The sequence below is a fragment of the Triticum aestivum genome, chromosome 5B (genome assembly GCF_018294505.1).
Source record: "Triticum aestivum cultivar Chinese Spring chromosome 5B, IWGSC CS RefSeq v2.1, whole genome shotgun sequence".
NCBI lineage: Eukaryota > Viridiplantae > Streptophyta > Magnoliopsida > Poales > Poaceae > Triticum > Triticum aestivum.
In genome coordinates this window covers 432673780-432699258 of record NC_057807.1, presented here as the reverse complement: position 1 = coordinate 432699258, position 25479 = coordinate 432673780, and the positions used below count along the sequence as shown (strand labels likewise).

At 43.8% G+C, this 25479-nt stretch overlaps 1 protein-coding gene across 1 annotated transcript; it reads right to left on the bottom strand.

The window, feature by feature from the left end:
- Nucleotides 1-11658: 11658 nt before the first annotated feature.
- Nucleotides 11659-17983, bottom strand: LOC123112279 (ABC transporter G family member 1). The gene is made up of 8 exons (XM_044533228.1): nucleotides 17448-17983; nucleotides 17106-17185; nucleotides 16543-17007; nucleotides 13506-13592; nucleotides 13286-13414; nucleotides 12993-13187; nucleotides 12820-12906; nucleotides 11659-12551 (listed from the first exon to the last, which is right to left on the bottom strand). The coding sequence occupies exons 1-8, from the start codon at nucleotides 17917-17919 to the stop codon at nucleotides 11874-11876; spliced, it is 2193 nt and encodes a 730-aa protein (XP_044389163.1). The 5' UTR covers nucleotides 17920-17983; the 3' UTR covers nucleotides 11659-11873.
- Nucleotides 17984-25479: the final 7496 nt, after the last annotated feature.

The following is a 25479-nucleotide window of genomic DNA, read 5'->3' as shown; positions in this document are numbered from 1 at the left end:
TAGGTAGTTATTAAGCACTAAGGCATTAATAAATTTGAATAAGACATCAAGGGAGTAATCAAGTTCACTTCAATGGTTCACTTGGTGTCAGCTATTTGATCTACTGTATGGACAAATGGCGAGAACAGAAGCAGTCAGCGTTGCAGCATGTTTGAAAGTGAGAGGCAAAGCACCAGTTAAAGGCTTCAAGTGCTTGTATAGAATGCACCAGTTTAGATTCTTGCATCAGCGTTGCTTGCATCAAGATAGATAGAAAATTAAAGATTCAATCACAAATGCAAGAGGATAAGAAAGTGACAATCCACCATACCAGCAACAACAATTGGTGAAGAACACAAAAAAGAAGAGGCCGATCTAATCGCGCTCCTCGTGCAGACAACCATGTCCCTCCTTTCTCGATGATCCATCAGATTGATCCGCTGTGCAAGATGATCATGCAATGCCTATGGAATTAGTGAATAAGAAAGTTGAAAAAAGCAGATCCTCGGTATCCACTTATGAGTTCGGCTACATCATGTAAATCCATTGAATATTTATGTTAGAACAAAAGCAAGTGAAAATGTTGTAACGAATCATAACTAAAAAATAACAAAGACATGAGGACTGAATTTGTTGTATCCCCATTGTTGTGTTTAGCAATGTGATTTGCATACTACCAGGCTAGCAGCTGCTTCCTGCAGCAATCGATCAACTAATTGAACTACCATAGGGGAATATTAGAAGGAAAGGAATAGTACTCACTATTAGAAACATTAACTGTTTTGCTGAGCTTGCTTCCTAGATTGCAGAATCAGTGTGAACGGAGATGAAGCTAGAATCATGGCGCTCCCCCGCCAACGTGCTTCAGATGCAAGCCAGTGTGCTCTGCACACGACCACCATCTCTCTCCTCTGCTCATCAACGTTGCCGACCTCCGTGGCCACAATGGCACAATGGCCGTATACACTGATGATGATCTCGCGTCATGTAAATAAATTGGGGGAAGATCCTAAAGCTCAGCAAGCTACTACCTGCTAGAACCTTACATGTCCTCCATCGGCCATGCCGTCGGGACGTGGTGAAAGCGAATGCCTCGAGTTCGCGATGTGCCCAGATGTTCTTCATCTGAGTGAAGCTCAATTAGTTTTGTTTGGACTGTGGTTTATGTCATCCTTCAATGCTTGCCTAGGAGTGCGATTTGAGTTGGACTCAGTTTCCCTGTTTATACCTGTGGGTTGTGGCTAAAACTTTCTGTAAAATTTGTACACAAGTCAGTTACTTCGGCTCTTTTATAATCCAAATCTGGGTCTAGGTATGATTTTTCATAAGACATGCATCTACATATTAAGTGTTAAAAAATATCAACATATATGCTCATTGCTCTATGTTTCTACATGAGACAACCGTCCGCTCCTTATTCCCTGGGACAAATTGGAATGAACAATAAAGAGATTAGGTATAGGGTTTCTGCCCACTAACCGATACACAACGCTGACCCCATCCGTGGCTCATGTTGCGCCATCACCACCTCCACACCTTCCTGTGTGGGAGTCATGCGAGACCCCCTCGGTGGCTGGTCGCACAACACTGTAGCCGACGGCAATGATCCAGCAGGAGCTGTGTCGAGCGCCACGAGCAGCAAGACGAAGGGGGCAACCGAGCAGGGCGGGGTAGGTACAGAAGTCTCGAGAGAAAATCCTCCCCGGCGGTCGATGCCGATGTACAGGGAGGCAGCAGCGCTGCGAGGCGAGATGCAGGCCGTGTTGTTGTTGCGGGCGTGAGGTTCCTTCGATCTGAGGGCGCCACCCCACTCCCAAATCCTGGAGCCCTTCATCCTCACCCCTCAGAGGGTGCTTGGATTCAAGGGACTATTTTTAGTCTAACTAAAAATAGTCTCTTTTAGAGGCTAAAGTTCCAAGCACCCCTGATTAAAGAGAGGCTAGGACTAGTCTTGAGGCTAAACATTTTTAGTCATAGGAAACCTACTAAAATATGTATTAGCCCTCTCTCTCCTCATTTAATTCCTCTCCTTTAACACATGCGAGTTCTTGATTGGAGGGTTTGGAGGATAATAAATGCTCAATAACTTTATTTTAGTCTCTTTAGTATTTGGATCCAAACATGAGTGAGGCTAGCAAGTTTTAGTCCTACTACTTTTAGTCATGGGACTAAAACGTATCCAAGCATGCTCTCAATTCTCAACTCTTTCGGGAAGACACGCGTAGTGACACATAGGCGTTGAAATCAGCTGATCGACAAGGGGATAGGAGAAGCGGAACCGACATGAGAGTCTACTGCTAGGGGGGCTGACCTACAGGGCCCATTGAGCGACATCATGTTGACTGGCGTAGTCCATCTCGGAAAAAAACGTCGGATCAGTGTGAGGGCTCTAGTTCCTGGGAGCATAGAAACTGTATTAATTACCAAGCACTTGACGATTTCTGACGCGACCGAGCATGTCTACCGTACTACTCCCTCCGTCTGAAAATACTTGTCATCAAAATGGATAAAAAGAGATGTATCTAGAACTAAAATACGTCTAGATACATCCCCTTCTATTCATTTTAATGACAAGTATTTCCGGACAGAGGGAGTATGTCTCGCCGTGTCCACAACGACGCTAAGCTATCTTGTGCATCTAAAAAGGGTTATCTCCTCAACATTTTCAGAGTGGATTGGTCACGAGCTCATAGAAAATCATACTAGGTGCCAACAAGAGATCCAACACATGATTCGTACTACCACGCGCAGCAATATTAATTTTTCCTAGTATGCTGATCAATCATAAAAAAAAATCCAGTTCGTCTTGCGACCATGTACTTGTGTACCGTTCCATTTCATGTGGTGGCATTACTGATCTAGCCTAGCAGAGGACGACACTTTTGTCATTGATGATCTAATAATCTAAGTAACTAACAAACTCCACATCATGTTCCAGTTTTCCGCCCTATCGACCTGATGAGATGGTAATTATCCACCTAACCACTACTCTACGTGCCTGTCTACGGCCATTGCAATGTGAGCACAGTTGCACAAGACGGCTAATCCAGGACTCTCGGCAACACCCAGCCCAGGCAATAAAAAAAGTTCGAAGCGGCAGTGAAGAATTATTTTCCCCGGGAAGAAAAGAGGCATTAGAGGAGAAAAATAAGAAACTGAATTCGAGTCTAGAAAAAACTTGAGCACGTGCCACGTGTGGGTTTTACATCTGGTTTTCCACACCGAAGTAGTAGCTGGCCAGGCGGCCAGCTAGGCACTGCAGGCAAAGTCTACTTCTCCCAAGTGCCGACCGATTTTTTCTATTTTGACAACCGGGCTACACCGACCGAATAGCACCGACAACAACTAATCCAGTAGACCACTGGCTAGCAGCTGGCGACACGGAGCTGGCGTTGCCGCAGACTATTATGGACGGGAACTCTCGCAGCGCGTGTGCAAAGAGGCTGACCGATCGGCGTCAACTGGCACGCCGAACGGACGTGACATCGACCACCTCGCTTCCAAAAGCTACCGTGGCCTACCGGGCAGGAATTCCTCAACGCGGACCGGTCAGGTCGTCACGTATGGTGTCCCGTCGTCTCTCGACTCTAGCCTACCTACGCAGTGGATAACTTTCTGAGCTAGTCGGTGGCGCGACAGTGCCTTGGGTCGTACGCGCCCTCGTGGAAAGTCACCAGATGGCCGTGGCCGGCCGGGTCGACGACATGCCTGTTTGGTTTGTGACTAACTTTGCCAAATATTACCACACCTAAAGTTAGGCAAGTTTGACCAATTTAGATGAGTGTTTGGTTCAAGCCACATCTTAGGCAAGCCACACTTGAGCCCCACATGGCATACACATAATATGGCAAGATTTCCTTAAGCTTGCCAACTTTTAGCTCTTATTTTGATGAACTAACCTTAGGCAAGCTTGACAAAAATGTGTGGCAAAGTGTGACAATGATAGGCCTAGAACCAAACAGCCCCGACGTTTCCCGCCTCCGGGTCCGGAATACCGTTTTTTAAGACCACCAACTCGTCCGTGCATCCAAAATGCCATGAAAAAGATTGGAAGATTTAGCTTCAGCAGGGACACGGGACCAGAGGAGACATTGGGCAGACCTTCTACAAATACCACTTCTCTTTTTAAGATTTCAAAGTATTTGGACTCTATACTAGTAGGTCTGCCCGTACTGTGTTACATGGACACATGGTACTGATTCCACCGCTTTGATCAGTCATTCCTTGACGCGTCCAAGTTGCGCACGTGACATATATTCCCATTCGTCAACGTGTTCTCCTAACTTTCTACCAGCGGTATGTCAGGTATTGCAAAATGCTAGAGTAATGCTGCAATTAGATCCTTGTGTGATATCTCCCGGACATTAGAACAATTTTTTTTTGCCCAATCAAATTTATCTAGTGAGAGAAGTGTAACTGACAGGAAGTTAGCCCAATCAATAGGTACCTGAATGGCATTTTTATCTCCCTGAGATGGAGCAAAGTGCTTCTGCCAAACCAGAGCTCCTGGTGGAGGGGGCGCCTGAAGGTGGCTGATCGGCCGTGCATTGACAGGTGGCTGCTGGTGTTCGCGTACTCCGGCTAGTTCATCTTGCTTGCCACGGGGGAGGGCTTGTGCTCCCCCACCCTCTCCGGCGCGGTTGTGCGTCGAGGGATGCTGTCGCTTCTCTCCCTCCCTCTGTAAAAACCTACCTCCCCCTGAGGGGGTGATTCGATAAAAAGGAAAAGAAAATTCAGGTGGAGGGCTCTCGCCCTTCCCCGGTGACTTTCAAAAAAAAAAAACCAGAGCTCCTTCTTTTCCCAGGTATTCAGTCCTCTGGGCTTTTTCTGCTTCCATATCAGCAAGCACTGGATCCACCTCATTGTTGTTGATTAGCACCAACCCTGCATGAATGGTGTGCCTATCATTTATGAAAGGAAGAATAGGGAAGCCAGGGGGCGCAGACATATCTAATGATGAATGTCCATCATTAGACTGGAGACAGATAGGATCAACAATACCTTGTGTATTAGTATCTGAGGACGCTCAATTTTCAACGAAATAAACCCACGTGAGTTCAGAATTTTCTTGATCTCCAACATGAAATGATCGTATGCAGAACTGTCCAGCGAGTCATCAGACAATGCAGCAACAGCACTCGCTTTATCGGATTGTATCATAATTGGCGATTCCGACCGTTGTATACTCATTGATAGGCCTTCAAGAATAGAACTAATATGTACTTCATGGGCATGCAGTTGTACAAGTACCGGTAGGACGAGAAGATAACCTTCCCTCGGAATCCCTAAGCACCATGTCGGACCAGCTAGTCTTGTTACCTTCACAAATGATCCATCCGTAGATAGTGCGACCCATCTCAAGAAAGGTTTTGGCCAAAGTGCACGTTGAGCAATAATAGGAGCGGGGATGACCACCTGTTCATCCATGGACAATTTTCCTTTAACTTCAGCCTGGCATGCATCGCCAAGGAAAAGTATGCGAAATCGAGGTAAGGGCCATGACGAAAATACGTAGAGCGTTTCTTGGATGTATTCGGATCATGCATTGCTGAAAATTCATGTGTGTGCGTGTGCAAATTAATATACGTCGACGAGGCTACTTTTCGATCAGAGATATGTAGCCGCGACTTGACGCAAAATCGTTTGTTTGACACCGTGTTTTTTTGCGTTCGTTTGACACCGTGTTTAATTAGCACGATGACACATGACATGCAACGTACTAATAACAATGGACAGGAAAATGAGTAGACTAGTACTAATAGCAGTCCGTTTTGTCCTTGCATGCATGCATAGATGCTACTAAGACTAGCCACAATAAAGAATAACATACACATATCCTTGACTAGCCATAATGAAGAGTAATATACACTAGTAACATACACATATCCCTAGACTATGGTATTACCTTTATAATTGATAGTAACATAAGTGTGGTAACATGCAAAGCTTCATTTATTAGGTTATAGATTCATACTGCATTGGGACATGTGATGTTACAGTAACTAGCTAAGTTACTCAAACTGTCTGTCTCCTCATTAACTCATTGCCATATAAGCAAATTTGTTGAGTTGGACTCGATGTTACTGCTGAAGTTACTCCCATTGTGGCTAGTCTTAGACTATGTTACTACCTTCATAGTGGGTAGTAACATAAGTGTGGTATCATGTAAAGGTTCATTTATTAGGTTATAGACACATATTGCATTGGGACATGTGATGTTACAGTAAATAGCTAAGTTACTGAAACTACCTCTCTCCTCATTAACGCATTGCCACATAAGAAAACTTGCTGAGTTGGACTTGATGTTACTACTGAAGTTACTCCCGCTATGGCTAGTCTAATAAAGGCAACGATCTCACAACTAATTGCAGTGTCATACTACAATGATTAATAATAGGAAAGAGCGGAAAACATATGTAATAATATAGTAGTGTATCATCTCAACTCGACTCAAATATTGTTCAACCAAAATGTATATGGACCACACATCCACTGGAAAGTAGTCGAAACTACTATTTGGTAGAGTAGGATTACACTTGGTTAGAATTGGACCGATGCGTTCCAGCTAGTTCTACATAATACGCCTTCTGTCTTCTTCTTTTCTAGGCGCCAAGTACATAATACACCGTCAATTCTTGTATAACTACATATACGAACCTAGATACCTGAGCAAGATATATACCTTCTTCAGTCAAACTACCATAATGGAACATATGATGCCTTCTTTCCTCCATGCTCTAGCAAGAGGCGAACATGGCGGTGTCGATCTACCCACCTCTCTGGTGTTGATCGTGGGCCCCCTCTCCCTCCGTCTATCGCTCCGGCGACAGGAGAGGGCAGGGACCCCAGTGCTTCGGTCGGGTAGGGGTAGGGGTAGGGTACAAATAGTTTAGGCTTTGTCTCTGATCGGCGGCGGTGAGACATTGGCTATGGCGTCAACATTGAACAAGTATCCCCGCCCCGCCCTTGTTTCGGTGGTACTTTGTACCATCCAGAGGCGTGTGGATGATGATGTGGTCCTTGCAGAAGCAGGGATGCAGATTCCTGCTGTCTCCTTGGGGCGGTACCTTAGGTTTATCGTCATGTATGCACTCGGCGAGATCTGGTGTCAGGTGCTTCAAATAAATTCCAAAGTTTAGCGACGACGTCTGCAGCTGCTGTCTCTAGTCTCTAGGGGCACGTGTACGAAGACTTCTCGATTATCATCAACTAGGTCAGGGCGGCTTCAGTAGGGCCGACAACAACACGTCATCGGCTTGTTTTAACTGCAACATTGGTCATTCAGAGGTACATAGATCTTTATGTAATCTTATTTGTTTGGGATGCTTTCTATTTCTGATGAACATTTATAATATATCCAGATCATTCGCAAAAAGAATATCCGGATCCTGTTTCACAAAAAGGAAAAGATGTGTACTTTTTTTGGTTACTTAACATGTGTGCCATTACCCTCAACATTTAAGGATCAAAACTTTAAGAAAAGGATTAATTTTGTCGATGACCGATGGTGACTTCACATCTGCAACAGAATACAAAAGTATATCGAGAACAAAAACGTGGGAGTGAGAACAAATATAAAAAACAATTTAATAAGAAATCACACAAAATGTTAAAAGAAACCTTTAAATCTTATTGAAGATTCGGGGAAAACAATGTGTCATGTTTGAATTGGATTTTGGGAAAAATCATTGCATACACCCCCCCCCCCCCCCCCCCCCCCCGCCCGCCCGCAAAAAAGCATTCAATATGCACTCGTCACATGCATGCAGCATGGTCCTCGCCATCGACGTTTTCTGACGCGACCGAGCATGTTTACTGTGTGTCTCGCCGTGTCCACAACGGCGCTAAACGGCTGATCTTACTAGTTTTTTTCTACCAACAAAAGATCCAAGCACAGCAAATAAAAAAGAATAAAAAAAATCCCAATTCGTCTTGAGACCATGGACGACTTGTGTACCGTTTCTTTCCATGAGGTGGCATTACTGATCTGGTCTAGCAGAGAACGAGACTTTTATCATCGATGATAATAACCTAAGTAACTAACAAAATCCACATCACTTTTCAGTTTTCTGCCCTATCGACCCGATCAGATGGTATTATCCACCTAAGAGCATCTACAACTGGGCTTGTCAAATCTGACACCCTATACGCCGTGGACACGCTCAGGCGCGTATGTGGACAGTGATCGGACAGTCCCTAAATCTGCGCCTCCGCAGTCGTGTATCTCATATCGGGTACCCTATATCCATACAAAATCATGCAACGTACTACATAGATCACTAATGGGCCAAAATTAACAGCAAACTAAAGGACATATAAATTGATAGCAAACGGGCATAACTCACATAGCATCATCAAAAGATCACCAAAGGGCAAAATTCACACAGTTCAACCGTCCGGCAAATGCTAACTAGATAGGAGCTAGATTATATAAACACAGAGAAGGTCAGAATTCACCACCTCCTCGCCGGCCCTTTGTCCTTCCGGTCGCCGGCGCTACTGGGCGCGTCCGCGGCTGGAGGTGGGTCGACGTCGGAGTCGGACCCATCATCGTCGGAGGAATCAGAGATGACGATGTAGCCCTTCAAGCGCCAGACGATGCGGTCCTGCTTGCGCTTGAGTTTGGCCACCCTCGCCGCCTATGCCGATGCCTTCACCACCTCCCGCTAGGACTTCAAAATGCCGATCCGAAGCTGCTTGGTGTTGATCCTCCAAAGCCATCGAGCGTTCGTCTCCGTCGTGGTAAGTGATCGACGATACACCCACTGGAGGAGACGCTCCTACTCGTCGGGCACCGGCATCACCCAACGGCGGGGGGCGGACTGCGCACCCGCGTTGGACGCGACCCCCATCTCACGTGTCATCCGCCTCTTGCGGTGGGAGGCGCGTGCCTCCGACTCCGGAGTGTTCGCATCCACGGCGTCGGCAGAGCGAGCGCTAGAACCCACCGCTGCCCGCATGGAACAGCGACCGGGGGTGGAGGAGGCCGTCGGGCGGACAGCGCCGATTGGGCTGCCCTTGCAGATCCGCGAGTGGGCGGGAAGGGCCGGCGCCGGCGTCTGCGCTTCGGTGACGGGCGACGGGTGGCGTTGCACTGGACCCGAAGCTACCTCCCATATCGACCTGCGAGCGCTCCAGCGTGATACGGAGCGCCAGCTCGTCCTCATCTCTGGAGCTTCCATCGAAGTGGCTGCCGGTGCTGGACATGATCACCGGCACTCGGGATTGGACGAATTGGGGAAAAGGGAGCGTCGGGGAGCAGAGCGGAGCGGAGCAGAGCAGAGTGAAGTGAGCCTAGTATTTGCTCCGGAGGGGAATTTTATGTGGTCAGGGTGGGCCAGCGTGAGCCGGATGGACGTGGCGGACATGTTCGGGCGCCTCATATTCTTTTTATATTTGGACTGGATATGAGGGGTGACGGTCAACCAACCGTTTGTCCGCGGTTTAAGAGCTTCGGTTGGGTCGCTTTTTTGTGATCGAATGGTTTGACCGGGCATTTGAGACGTGTTTGAGAGGTTTCGATTGTACTTGCTAGATGCTCTAACCATGCATGATAGTCCAGTTTAGTCTACGGCCGTACATATGCATCATGCATTGCAGCACAGTTGCACAAACCAGCTAATCCAGCACTTTGAGCAACTTAGCTAGGCAAAATACTAAAAAAAGATGGAAGTAGCAGAGAAGAATAAGAAGCTGAATTCGAGTCTACAAAAACTTGAACACACGCCACGTGTGGGTTTTACATCTACGCACGGTACGCACATGATATGGTCTTCGGCTAATTTCCTACACCATCGTACAAAGTCTACTTGTCTGGAGCACCGATCGATTTTTTTTTTTGACAACCGGAACTGCACCGACCTAATAGCACTGGCAACCAGTACTTCACTAGACCACTACCTAACAGTTGGCACCACGGAGCTGGCGGTGCCGCAGACTATTATTGACGGCGCAGCGCGGCTGTGCAAACAGGTTGATCGGTGCCCACGGACATCCATCGCCTCACGTGAAAATGGACAAAACTGTCTTTTTTGAAACTTCAACACGAAATGATCTTAATTTGAAAATATTTCACAAAATGGGCCTCTTTTGCATGATGGCCGTGGCTGGGGCGTCATGCTAGAGAGCGTAATGCCCTGGCCTAGGGCGTCATGGTTGCGACATGTAGCATGACGCCCCGAGCTAGAGCGTTATGTAGCATGGCGCCCTAGCCCGAGGCGTCATGCTATATCTAGCATGCGCCCTAGCCCCGGGCGTCATGCAAAAGGGTCATTTTATGAAGAAAAAAAAATTTAAACTAGGTCCATTTCGTGTTGAAGTTTCGGAAAAGGGCTAGTTTTGTTCATTTTCACTCGCCTTGCCTCCAAAAGCTACCGTAGCCTAGCCTAGCAAAGTTTTTTGTTTCTCCCGTTGGTCTCGCGGACTGGTCAGATCGTCACGTACGGTGTCCCGACGTCTCGGCCCTAGCCTACCTACGCACATAATAACTTTTGAGCTAGTCGGCGGTGGCGTGGCAGTGCGCTGGGTCGTAAGCACATGGCCAGGTCCACGACGTTATTGTTGAGTATCGTAATTATTAGAAAATATATGATAGACTAGGAATTATTTTATGTTTGCCTTTAGGGTTCGGGACACAGTTTTTGAAGGCCACCAACTCATCCATGCATCCACGCGTCAAAAAAGAAAACCTATCCATGCATCCGAAAGGCTAAAATGTTGGGAAAGTTTGGAAGATTTAGCTCCAGCACGAACACAGAACCATAGGAGACTATGGGTGGACCTTCTAAAAATACCACTGCTCTTTGTAAGGCAACTTCAACGGGGCTGACTTTATTTCATCCATCTGTGCCATAATGCGGACAAAACCCACGTCCCAACAAGGGGGCGTAAACGGACCGAAATCCGCTTTTACCCATGTTCAATTCAAATTTGGGCTAGATTGTGTCCGCGCGGACATGCCACATGCATCCATATTGTTCAGCCTTTATTTTCCGCTAGCTCACCCGTCGATGGCATACAAGCTAGTACATCCCCACCCCATTAATTTTGACCTCCCCAACCTCTTCACCCTTGCCGCCATCACCCAGCTGCTGTCCTCTTTGCCACCCCCGGCGCCCGCCCTCTCCACCCAGCAGCCACCAATGCGCCCACCGCCGGCGTTGTTTCCACGTCTTGCCGCCGACGGTGTAGCCCGTGGCCCGCACCCTACACCCCCTTCAACGAGGGTCTTCGCCACCCTCAGCACAACAACGTCACCGCCACTGTCGGAGGACATTGAGTTTGACGGCCCTGCTCCGGGAACCGGCCAGGACGGGGAGTCTCTAGACGGGTACAACTAATGTTGTGGGTTGTGGCTGATGTCTTCAGCAAAAGGAGAGGCTAGGTGCCTGCGATGCTCAAGATTGCTGGATGATGACCCTGGAGATATGTTGTTGTGGTTTTAGATAATGGTTGTAGTTTGTATTCAACTTTACTTTTAAAAGCTTTGGTGCTGGTGGTGGGTCATGTAATAAGGTTTAGATATTGCTTGGTAGACGTCTCTTGTTCGTAGAGGGTGCTCGTACTTGTCGTGTGACACAGAGACTGATGCCTTAACAGGAACTTGATGGATGCTTGTGTTATCAATTTTCAGAAAAATGAAAATCAGGGGGTGACCCCTTATTTATAAAATAGTAATACTCATATGTATCCACAAACTGCTTACAGCCGGCCTATGAACTAAGTTACATTTTGTAAAAATGCCCTTTGTCAATGCTAATTTGACACTATTTGTGCACTTTTTTTTGTGGAATTTACATACATTGTACAACACTACAATGCTACAGTACTCATAAGAAACAATCCTCTACTACAAAACAATTACTAACAAAATAATTGTGCTGATCTCTCCGGCCTCACATTGCTCCATTTGCTTTGGAACCCTGGTCGGCGATGTGCACCGACGGCTGGGTGCTCCTGAACCTGAGCCCGTTCACCATGGGTTTCACCTTCTCGGCAAGCTTCATGATGGCCAAGAAGAGCACCCTGTACAATATGACCATCCCGAACAGGACCGCGAGGTCGACCCACTTGTTATACCCCATTTCCACCTGCCAGTAGTCCCTGAGGATCTGGTCGCCAGTGATGGTGGCAGCGCCGCCAGCCTGGTTGTTCGGGAAGGTGAGGCCAAGGAACTCATTCTTGTAGAACCCCTGGTTGGCATACTTGTGGAAGGCGACATAGTACATGGGATACCTCCACACCGGCTTGGGCAGGTCGTGGGGCAGCCGGAAGAAACCGCCATTGAGCATCATGACGCCTTGGATGCCAGCGCCGGTGATGATGCCCATGAGGAAGTCTGGCACTGCGCTGGCCACAATCATCATCAGGCCCTCCACGAGCATCATGGTCATGAAGAGCACCAGTGCGAAGTAGGCGAAGTGGTCGAAACTCCTCTGCAGGCCGACCAGGTAGTAGGCAATCGCACCCGGCACCAAGGAAATTAGGAGCAGGTACGGTGTCGCCGAGACTGTGTTGGCGATCACGAACGACGAGACACCGTAGTGCCCGTTCAACCTCTCCCTTCCAAATATCTGCGTTGGGCATACATAAAGCACATTAAATCAACGTATTGTGAGCATGGTTTTCAATTTCAATTTTAGAATTTTTTTAGCACCATCCGAAATCAGTGAATTTCAGTGATTTCTGCTTTCATTCCGGTCAAAGGGCCGAAATATTCACTTGAATTCAATTAAGATTTTGAATTTTTTGAAAAATATTGTGAAAATATTTGAATTTCTGTTTACTACTGAAATTGCCTGAATATTTTGGCTGAAACGTAAATATTTCAGTGAACTTCACCTTCATGTCCTCGACGAAAGATGGGAAGCCTCCGATGGCCATGAAGGTGAGGAAGGCACCGACGAACATGAGCATGGAGCCACGAGCCTGCATGCAAAGTTTTCAATCACATGGTTAACACAACAGTGATCAGTGGCGGTGGCAACTACAACGAGAGACTTCTTGCTAGGCACCTGGATGGATCCGTAGTTGTGGCCGATGTCATAGAAGATGGTGCCGCAGCAGAGGCAGAGGGCGATGTAGATGGCGAAGCGGAGCCAGTAATAGCCGAGGTCCCTGTACATGTTGGTGAAAGACCTCTTGGTCAGCACGAAGGATTGCATCAGGAAGCTCGGCTGCTGCCCTTCCATCTTCACCACCTCCCCTCCCTGAAACCACACGACAAACCACATAAATGCTTATAATTAGCAAAATTCTGCACTCCAACTGAAAGGTTCAGAATGTACGTGGAGTCCGGGCTACTCACAGTGCTGCGTATGTTGGCGATCTGCCGAGTCACCTTGTCCATATGCATGGATGATTTGTAGGAGACCGCCAGCGCGTCGATGTTCTCGGCGGTGGTCGTCTTCTTCCCGTGGAGGCCTTCCTCGATGTCCTGAGGAATCAATTAATGGAGCGCATGGTTAGGAATACTATTCACCAAGAAGATTTCAGATATAGATAATGAACGGTGGTGATGTGCTCACGTTGTCGAAGTCCTTGTTGATGGTCCTCAGGAAGTGATCGGAAGGGTTCATTAGCGACGGGCAAGGAAACCCGCTCAGAGCAAAGAACTGCAACAAACGAGCAAGCAAACAAATTAGGTAACACAATTCACTGGCTTCAAGAGTTTCTTCTGTACTTTGACTGTAGTAATGCAAGTCCAGCAAGTGAGGAAGACAGGAACAGATGGCATGTGTGAAATTTCACATGTTTTGTCAAAGTTATCTACCTACGGACACCGACCGACTGAGACACATTTTTAATTTCTCCTCTGTGACCGGCACACCGTCACCTAGGAAAACACGCCTGTTTGTCAAACCGTGTGATCAATTTAATCACCCCATAAAAAATTACTACCACCCAATAGTTCCTCAATACACCGATTAATTTCTTGCTTCGCACAGTGGTTTACCTAATACGAGTACCATACGATCTCTCCACAGTCGTCTACAGCTGAACCGAGCTTTCAGCCTCAGCTGTCACCACTGAAAAAACAGTCCAGAAAGCAAGCAAATCTTCGCCACTGTGCTATGAACGCGATGCCGCAGTTGAGTTAGGCGGCACCGATCGATCAATGCATGTGTGATTTCTTTTTTAAAATAAATTGGGAGTAAGCTTCCCTGCCAAAACGAATGTTCCCGGTGCGTGGCGCAGTCCATATGTTCCCCAGCGGTTTGGATCGATCGTCTGCAGTGCTCCTAGCGCCTACCAGTGACTCGAGTAGGAGTAGTTCCCAACTGTGCATACAGTAGTTAATTAATATCGTGATCTATTTTTCCAAAGGAAAAAGTCCACAACAAACCTTCAATTTGTAGGTGAAAACTAAATCAAACCCTGAAATCTCAATCCCTGAAATAAGCACACCAAACTCTCTAATTTCGGTCTATTTTAAACCTTAACAGGACGTAGCCGGGATTTGCTGAATTGGGCCGGCCCAGTAGTGCAGTTACTCGCGCACACGCACTAATCTGGTTTTCTTAGTTTCTTTTCTTTTCTTTTTTTCATTTTTACACATGTTTAAATTTTCTCAGTATCCAATGTACATTTTTAACACACACATTAAATATTTTTGGATAAACTTTTGATATTTTCAAATACATTATGTACATTTTTAAATTAAATGTTTTAAAAACATTTTGAATACATGGTAATATTTTTTCAAATACATGTTTTACTTTTTTTAATGACAATGAACATTTTATAAAACTAAACGAACACTCTTTTACATGGTTCAACATTTTTAAATTTGCATACACTTCTTTTAAAGACAAGCCACATATATTCTGTTAATGTTATGACACATTTTTTTTACATCACGCAAACATATTTTTACATTGCACACACATTTTTTTGAAAATGTCACAAACACATTTTTTGAAACTCATTAGCACTTTAAAAAAAATTCAGGTTGCAAAAAATGTTTATAAAGGTGTTCGCCTTTTCAAAGTTGTTGGTTTTTTAAAAGTATTCGAAATTTTCAAAAAGTGCTCGCACTTTATAAATGTTCAAAGATTTTTTACATTATTTATGAAATAATTTACGAAACAAAACATTATTTAAAAAATGTGACACAATTTTAGAAATACGAAAGATTTTTCAAAGCATGTGAAATACTGTTCGAATTCTGAACATTTTTTGAAAAATGTGATTTTTTTAAATCGCGAACAGTTTTTAAAAATGCTAATAGAGTTTCAAAATTCCAAACAGTTTAAAAAACACAAAAAGAATTGAATTTGTTTGAAAAGTAGAAAACAGGAACATTTTTAACTTCCGAACAATTTAAAAAATGTGCGGACATTTTTTTAACCTCATGAATTCTTGTTTTGTATAGTGGGCCGGCCTAAATTCTTGTCCGAGAGAGTAGCTGGTAATCCCAGCCGGGATTGTAGTATTCCCGGTGTGCCAAACAGGTATTGGTTCCAAAATAGACCGGGATTACAAGTTCAGAGTGTCAATTTTCGGGATTCAAAGTTCAGGGTTTGATTTAGCTTTCGTGTACAAATTCGAGGTTTATTTTAGACTTTTTCCTTTTCTTCCAAAGTACGCACGTGGTGTTGCTTCTGCACGTTACAACTGTTCCACTTGTTCTCCTGGCGAACTATAGTCATTTTCCAACACTCCCTTCGTTGTACTCCCTCTGTTCGAAATTACTTGTCTCGGAAATGGATGTATCTAGAACTAAAATACATCTAGATACATTCATTTCTACGACAAGTAATTCCGAACGGAGGGAGTATATAGAAAAACTCAAATGTCACACGTCAGGTACCCAAGTACACAATCAAAGGTGATATAACTAAGTTAATTGAGCTGTGGATGGTGTACCCAAGTACCCAACCAAAGGAGATATTACTTAAAAAGGAAGTCTTTTTATTTCCTTAGATTTAGATCAAAATTTTGGCTGAAATATTTTGGACTTGCAGACGTACCCCCATAGGTATGTGTTAAAAAGATCACTACATATGTTTTAATTGATCATAATATCTCACCTACAAATCCAACCTAAACATAAAATAATTTGTATTACCACCGTCCATGTGGAACTGTGAATACCCTTACTAGGGTCGCGATCATGTCGAAAGTCTAAACACGTCCATACGATAGCGCGACAGCAACAACCAACAATGAACGGCAGCGAACCAACCTGTGGTTGGATGGTTAGAGCCTCTAACTTAGAGGGACTGTGGTATCCCGAGCCCATCAGGGTTCAAATCCTGGCGCTTTAATTTATTCCTGGATTTATTTCAGGATTTCCAGCAATGCACATTCAGTGAGAGGAGACGTTCCCGTCGACGACGAGGTGCCTACGGTGACTTCGTAAATTTCAAGATGATATGCCGGCTCGGTCTTCCGGAGGTACTTATAGGGTTAGAGTATGCATGTGTGCGTTTATAGGGATGAATTTATGTTTGTGTATATGAGCGTTTGCGTCTGTACTGTGTTAAAAAGGCACGTATATGCACGTACGTGCCTACGTACGCACGCATACAACCGACGAACGTACAGTATGTACAGACATACCTGGTTAGTCTCGGCGGCGGGACCAAAGAAGACGGTCTTGCCGTAGGCGAGGAGGCAGAGCCCGTGGAAGAGGCCGTAGACCTCGGTGCTGGGCTGGTGCACGGCGGCGACGACGGTCATGCCCTCCCGGCGCGCGAGCCTGGCGATCCGGCTGACGACGTGGAAGGAGGCGGCGCTGTCGAGGCCGCTGGTGGGCTCGTCCAGGAACAGCAGCGCCGGCCGGGTGAGGATCTCCATGCAGATGCTGACCCTGCGCCGCTGGCCGCCGCTGATCCCCTTGTGCATCCACCCGCCGATGCGCGTGTCTGCCGCGCCTTCCAGCCCCATCTCCCGCAGTGTCTCCTCTGCCCGCTCCCGCTTCGCCGCCGCCGACATGCCGCTCGGCAGCTGCAGCGACGCCGAGTACCGCACCGCCTCCCGCACCGTCAGCGTCGTCATCAGCACGTCGTCCTGCGTCACGTACGCCTGCAACACGCAAATGATGCGTTCACGATCAGCCAGAATGAAAATGAGATTCTCCGAATTGAAATAGCTCATCCATGCATGCACTAGGGTAGGCTTACCGATGTTCCATAGGATAGCTTCTGCCTCCGGCCATTGATCAAGATGTCTCCCTTCTGGTTGACACCAGAGCCTAGCCTTCCTGTATTCATTGTTTGTTTGTACCACAGAAACTCGTAGGAATTAGCATAGATTCTTCTTCTTCTGACCACAAAAAATAAAAAATAAAGATATCTTGATACTGATCGTGTGTCGCTACGCGCTTGTACGCTAGCTTGTGAAACAACTCTTTCGATCGAGTAGTTTATCACGAAGGCTGGCTGTCTGACTAGCGAAGGCCAGCCCGGATACGAGATATCAATCGTACAAAAAAGATTCACGTGCATGTATACGGCAGCACCAACCTGCTAAAGCGTCTAGAAGGGTAGATTTGCCGCAGCCGGAGGGCCCCATGATGGCGAGCACCTCGCCGGGGCGCGCGTAGCCGTTGAGGCCGCGCAGGATGGGGACGCGGCCGGCCTTGCCGCCGGCGGCCGACACCCACAGGTCCTCCCACGAGAGCACGACGCCCTGGTCGACCCGGCGCAACGAGGCCTCGCGGACAACGGCGGGGGCACCGGCGGCGCCGTTCTCCACAGTGATCTCGAGCGAGGAAGACGTTCGCGACCGCGGCAGGGTCACCGGCATCGGCGCGAACGGCGGCGGCGGGAAGGAGCTCCCGCTGCCGAACGGGAAGCCGTCGGTGCTGCGCAGAGAGCCGCCGAGGGCGTCCGAGGCCGTGCCGGACGGCCCCTCGTCGTCGTGCGGGCGGCTCTGCTGCCGCGGCGGGCTCGGCTTCCACCTCGGCACGGCTGGCAGCAGCTGCTCGGACGCCATGTGCGGATGCTTAGTGGACTCGATCGTTGGAGACGTGCGTAGAAGCTGCAATCAGCTAGAGGTTCTTTGCTGGTGATGACTTTGCAGAATGGCCGCGAGCTGAAACGGCTTAAATAGAGGGAAGATGAGGTGGTTGAGTGTATGATTTATTTGTACTTAATCCTAATTCAAATCACAACTTGCTTTACATTTATTTTTCTTGAATGCCCTTTTGAACACAGGAGCGGGTCAAAAGGGTGCCTAGTTCCTTGTTCCTGTATACGTACGTGCGTGTGGCCTTCAACTTCCTTTCTCTAATGATGAGAAGGTGTCCAATTTTTTGCAGACAAATAATATTGTCGTGACAAGTACGAGACTGACACCCATTGGGCAATTCTACTGCCGAAGCAGTGGTTCTGCTGTAGTAAAATGCTTACGTTTGTGTGCTTTCATTGCTTGGTACGAGGTCTTTCAGAGCAAATTACTCTGCTTCCTTCGGGTTACGGTACGCTGGAAATGCACGTTTAAAGAGATTTCGTACCGATGGTAAATTTCATCATAGTTGCCGACGACATAGTTGCTGACGTCCTCACCCAATAGATGACCTCACCCAATAGATGACTCACGCGCCTGTCCCCATGGTACTACGATTCGCTGAGGACACCTTAATCCTAGCTAGGGCAACACAACAAACTGTGACAACTTCGTGAAAAATTATTGATGACTCCAAACTCCACTCGGCTCTACATTAATTTTCAAGAAACTACTGCCCATATAGCCCTCTACTTATTTCTTGGGCTCCTTCCTCCTTGAAGAAATGACCATAGAACGACTTGATCAACATAGGAGATGTTTCTTTTTGCTAGACAAGGCTTGGTTGCCTGGGACAGGGTTTGAACTCTTAGAGTTGTTGGGGGCTCAGGGTTAAAAACCATTCAAGAACAACGATTTTCTCTTATGTTGACAATGTTTTATTTTGTAGCTTTCTGCTGCCTCTTGAGCTTGCGTTGGTTTTTCCCTTGAAAAGGAAAGGGTGATGCAGCAAAGTACAGTAAATATTTCCCTCAGTTTGAGAACCAAGGTATCAATACAGTAGGAGACATCACAAGTCATCGAATACCTGCAGATACAATCAACAAACTTGCACCCAACGCGGTAAGGGTTGTCAATCCCTTCACGGTGCAAAAGTGAAATCTGATAGAGAAAGATAAACGGTAAAGTAAATATTTTTGGTATTTTTGATTTATAGATCGGAAAATAAAAGATTGCAAAATAGTAGAACGGAAACTAGTATGATGTAAAAGAGAATCAATATAATGGAAAAGAGACCCGGAGGCCATAGGTTTCACTAGTGGCTTCTCTAAGATAGCAAATATTACGGTGGGTGAATGAATTACTGCCGAGCAATTGATAGAAAAGCGCATAATTATGACAATATCTAAGATAATGATCATGAATATAGGCATCATGTCTGTGTCAAGTAGACCGAAACGATTCTGCATCTACTACTATTACTCCACACATCGACCGCTATCCAGCATGCATCTAGAGTATTAAGTTCATAAAGAACGTGGTAACGCATTAGGCAAGATGACATGATGTAGAGGAATTAACTCAAGCAATATGATGAAAACCCCATCTTTTTATCCTTGATGGCAACAATACAATACGTGCCTTGCTGCCCATACTGTCACTGGGAAAGGACACCGCAAAATTGAACCCAAAGCTAAGCACTTCTCCTATTGCAAGAAAAAACAATCTACTAGGCCAAACTAAACCGATAATTCGAAGAGACTTGCAAAGACATCAAACCGTGCATATAAGAATTCAGAGAAGACTCAATTAATATTCATAGATAATCTGGCCATAAATCCATAATTCATCGGATCTCGGCAAACACACTACAAAAGAATATTATATCGAATAGATCTCCAAAAAAATCGAGGAGAACATGGTATTGAAAATAAAAGAGAGAGAAGAAGCCATCTAGCTACTAGCTATGAATCCATAGGTCTGAGGTAAACTACTCACGCTTCATCGAAAGAGTAATGATGTTGATGTAGAAGCCCTCCGTGATCGAATCCCCCTCCAGCAGGACGCCGAAAAAGGCCCCTAGATGGGATCTCACGGGTACAGAAGGTTGAATCGGTGGAAAAGTGTTTTCGTGGCTCCCCCTGATGTTTTTGGGGTATAAGAGTATATATAGGCGAAGGAACTAGGTCAGGAGAGCTTCAAGGGGCCCATGAGGTAGGGGGCGCGCCCTCCATCCTCGTGGCCGCCTTATTGAGTCTCCGACTTCATCTCCAAGTCTCCTGGTTTGCTTCTGGTCCAAGAAAGATCATCGCAAAAGTTTCATTCCGTTTGGTATTCCTTTTCTGCGAAACTCTAAAATAGGCAAAAAAACAGAAATTGGCACTGGGCTCTCGGTTAATAGGTTAGTCCCAAAAAATAATACAAAATAGCATATAAATGCATATTAAACATCCAAAACAGATAATATAATATCATGGAACAATTAAAAATTATAGATACATTGGAGACGTATCAAGCATCCCCAAGCTTAATTGCTGCTCGTAGTCAAGTAGGTAAATGATAAAAATAGAATTTTTGATGTGGAATGCTACCTAACATATTTATCCATATAATTTTCTCTGTTGTGGCATGGATGTTCAGATCCGAAAGATTCAAAAAAAGTTTCATATTGACATAAAAACAATAATATTTCAAGCATACTAACAAGGCAATTATGTCTTCTCAAAATAACATGGCCAAAGAAAGCTTATCCCTACAAAATCATATAGTCTAGCTATGCTCCATCTTCGTCACACAAAAATAGTCAAATCATGCACAACCCCGATGACAAGCCAAGCAATTGTTTCATACTTTCATGTTCTCAAACATTTTCAACTTTCACGCAATACATGAGCGTGAGCCATGGACATCGCACTATGGTGGAGAGAATATGATGGTTGTGGAGAAGACAAAAAGAGGGAGATAGTCTCACATCAACTAGGCGTATCAACAAACTATGGAGATGCGCATCAATAGAATCAATGTGAGTGAGTAGGGATTGCCATGCAACGGATGCACTAGAGCTATAAGTGTATGAAAACTCGAAAAGAAACTAAGTGGGTGCGCATCCAACTTGCTTGATCATGAAGACCTAGGGCATTTGAGGAATCCCATCGTTGAAATATACAAGCCAAGTTCTATAATGAAAAATTCCCACTAGTATATGAAAGTGACAAAATAAAAGACTCTCTATCATGAAGATCATGGTGCTACTTTTAAAGCACGAGTCTGGAAAAAGGATAGTAACATTACCCCTTCTCTTTTTTCTCTCATTTTTCTTTTCTTTTTTTCTTTTCTTCTTTCTTTTCTTTTCTTTTCTTTTCTTTTCTTTTCTTTTTTCTTGGCTTCTATGACCTCTTTTTTCCTTTATTTCTTCACATGGGACGATGCTTTAATAATGATGATCATCACACTTCTATTTGCTTACAACTCGAAAAAATTACAACTCAATGCTTAGAACAAAATATGACTCTATGTGAATGCCTTCGGCAGTGTACCGGGATGTGCAATGAATCAAGAGTGACATGTATGAAAGAATTATGAAAGGTGGCTTTGCCACAAATACGATGTCAACTACATGATCATGCAAAGCAATATGTCAATGATGAAGCGTGTCATAATAAACGGAATGATGGAAAGTTGCATGGCAATATATCTCGGAATGGCTATGAAAATGCCATAATAGGTAGGTATGGTGGCTGTTTTAAGAAAGGTATATGGTGGGTGTATGATACCGATGAAATTTGCACGGCACAAGAGAGGCTAGCAATCGTGGAAGGGTTAGAGTGCGTATAATCCATGGACTCAATATTAGTCAAAAAGAACTGACATACTTATTGCAAAAATCTATTAGTCATTGAACGAAGTACTACGCGCATGCTTCTAGGGGTATAGATTGGTAGGAAAATACCATTGCTCGTTCCCGACCGCCACTCATAAGGAAGACAATCAATAAATACTTCATGCTCTAAATTTGTTACATAAAGGTTCACCATACGTGCATGCTACGGGACTCACAAACCTCAACACAAGTATTTCTCAAATTCACAATTACTCCACTAGCATGACTCTAATATCACCATCTTCATATCTCAAAACATTCATAAAGAGTCAAACTTCTCATAGTATTCAATGCACTTTATATGAAAGTTTTTATTATATCCCTCTTGGATGTCTATCATATTAGGACCAAATTTTTAACCAAAGCAAATTACCATGTTATTCTAAAAGACTCTCAAAATAATATAAGTGAAGCATGAGAATTCATAAATTTCTATAAAATAAAGCCACCGCCGTGCTCTAAAAAGATATAAGTGAAGCACTAGAGCAATATTGCCTAGCTCAAAAGATATAAGTGAAGCACATAGAGTATTATAATAAATCACGATTCATGCGTGTCTCTCCCAAAAGGTGTGTACAAAAAGGATGACTGTTGTAAACTAAAAAACAAAGAATCAAATCATACAAGACGCTCCAAGCAAAACACATATCATGTGGTGAATAAAAATATAGCCTCAAATAAAGTTAACGATAGACGAAGACAAAAGAGAGGATGCCTTCCGGGGCATCCCCAAGCTTAGGATTTTGGTTTTCCTTGAATATTAGCTTGGGGTGCCTTGGGCATTCCCAAGCTTAGGCTCTTGCCACTACTTATTCCATAGTCCATCAGATCCTTACCCAAAACATGAAAACTTAACAACACAAAACTCAACAGAAAATCTCATGAGCTCCGTTAATATAACAAAATAAATCACCACTTTAAGGTACTGTTGAAAACTCATTATTTATTTATATTGGTGTAATATATACTGTATTCCAACTTTTCCATGGTTAATACCCCCCCCCCCGATACTACCCATAGGTTCATCAAAATAAGCAAAACAACACGCAAAAAACAGAATCTGTCAAAAATAGAACAGTGTAGCAATCTATAACTCTTGAATACTTCTGTAACTCCAAAAATTCTGAAATATTAGGAAAACCTGAGCAATTTATGTGCCAATCCAGATAAAAAATAATCAGATCAAAAGCATGTTTATGTGAATTAAGAAAATTATTTTCCTGGGCATAAAAGTTTCTCATTTTCACCAGGATCAACACAACTATCACCGTAAGCTCTCCTAATGGTTTAACTTGGCACAAACACTAACTAAAACATAAAACCACATCTAACCAGAGGCTAGATGAATTATTTATTACTAAACAGGAACAAAAAGCAAAGAACAAAAATAAATTTGGTTGCCTCCCAACAAGCGCTATTGTTTAACGCACTTAGCTAGGCATAAAAACACGAATAGATCTAAGTATTAGTATGCAATCCATAAGTGGCTCTCATAATAGATTCATATGGCAATTTAATTTTCTTCCTAGGAAAGTGTTCCATGCCTTTCCTTAAGGGAAATTGGAATCTAATGTTTCCTTCTTTCATATAAATAATTGCACCAATCGTTCTAAGGAAAGGTCTACCAAGAATAATAGGACATGTAGGATTGCAATCTATATCAAGAACAATGAAATCTACGGGCACATAATTCATATTTTCAACAATAAGAACATCATTAATCCTTCCCATAGGTTTCTTAATAGTGGAATCTGCAAGATGCAAATTTAAAGAACAATCATCAAATTCAGGGAAACCTAATACATCACACAAAGTTTTGGAAATCGTGGAAACACTAGCACCCAAATCACATAAAGCATGACATTCATAATCTTTAATCCTAATCTTAATAGTAGGTTCCCACTCATCATAAAGGTTTGTAGGGATAGAAACTTCTAATTCAAGCTTTTCTTCAAAAGATTGCATCATAGCTAGCATCAATGATATGTTTAATAAAAGCTTTGTTTTGATTATAAGCATGAGGAGAATTCAATACGGATTGCAACAAGTAATACAATCTATTAAAGAACAATTATCATAATTAAATTCCTTGAAATCCAAAAGACTGGGTTCATTGCTACTTAAAGTCTTGACCTCTCCAATCCCACTTGTATTAATTTTTGCATCTAGATCTAAAATTTCTGAATCATTGGGACGCCTTTTAACTAAAGTTGACTCATCTCCAGTCCCATATTTATCAAGATTAATATTGAAAAACAAAGAATCAATAGGAGTCACTTGAATCACTTTTAGATCTTCATCATTATTTTCATGAAAACTAGAAGAACACACTTTTACAAACCAATCTTTTTAGCACGCATCTTAGCGATTCTTTCTTTCCACTCATCAATGGAAATTCTCATGGCTTTGAAAGACTCATTGATAGCATGCCTAGGTGGAATAGATCTTAGTTTCAAAGAATCAACATCAAGAGAAATTTTGTCCATGTTCCTAGCCAAATCATCAATCTTGAGAAATTTTTCTTCAATCAAAGCATTAAAATTCTTTTGCAAACTCATAAATTCTTTAACACTATTCTCAAAATCAGAGAGCATAATTTTCATAAGATTGTTGTAGGAATTACCATAATTATTAGAGGAATTACTAGGAAACGACCTAGGATTAAAATTGCCTCTATATGTGTTGTTACCAAAATTGTTCCTACCAATAAAATTCACATCCATTGATTCATTATTATTCTCAATCAAAGTGTACAAAGGCATATCATTAGGATCAAAATAAGAACTCTTATTAGCAAATAATTTCATAAGTTCATCCATATTTCCACTCAAAACATTAATCTTTTCAAGCGCATGCACTTTTTACTAGTAGATCTTTCGGTGTACCATTGAGAATAATTAACCATGATATTATCTAGGAGCTTAGTAGCCTCTCTAAAGTAATTTCCATAAAAGTGCCCCCCGCGGCCGAATCTAAAAGATTTCTAGAAGCAAAATTCAATCCGACATAATTTTTTTGTATAATCATCCACAAATTCAATCATCAATTTCATCCTCTCCCAAGATTGTGCAATATGCTCGTTATCAAGTTGCTTAAAATTCATAATATAATTCCTAAGGGAGATGATCTTAGCGGGAGGAAAATACTTAGAGATGAAAGCATCTTTACACGTATTCCATGAATCAATACTATTTTTGGGCAAAGATGAAAATCAAGTTTTAGCACGATCTCTAAGAGAAAACGGAAATAGCTTCAATTTAACAATATCATTATCCATATATTTCTTCTTTTCCATATCGCACAAATCAATGACATTGTTTAGATGGCAAGCGGCATCTTCACTAGGAAGGCCAGAAAATTGTTCTTTTGTAACAAGATTCAGCAAAGTGGCATTAATTTCACAAGATTCAGCATTAGTAGTGGGAGCAATCGAAGTGCTAATAAAATCATTATTGTTAGTGTTGGATAAATAACACAATTTAGTATTATCTTGGGCCATCGTGACAAAGCAAGCAATCCAACACACAAGCACACACGAAGCAAGCAAAGAAGACGAACGGAAGAGGGGCGAAGAAAAGGCAAACCTTTTTGAAAATCGTTTTAGAGGTAGGGGAGAGGAAAACAAGAGGCGAATGGAAAATAATGTAATGCAAGAGATGAGAATTTAT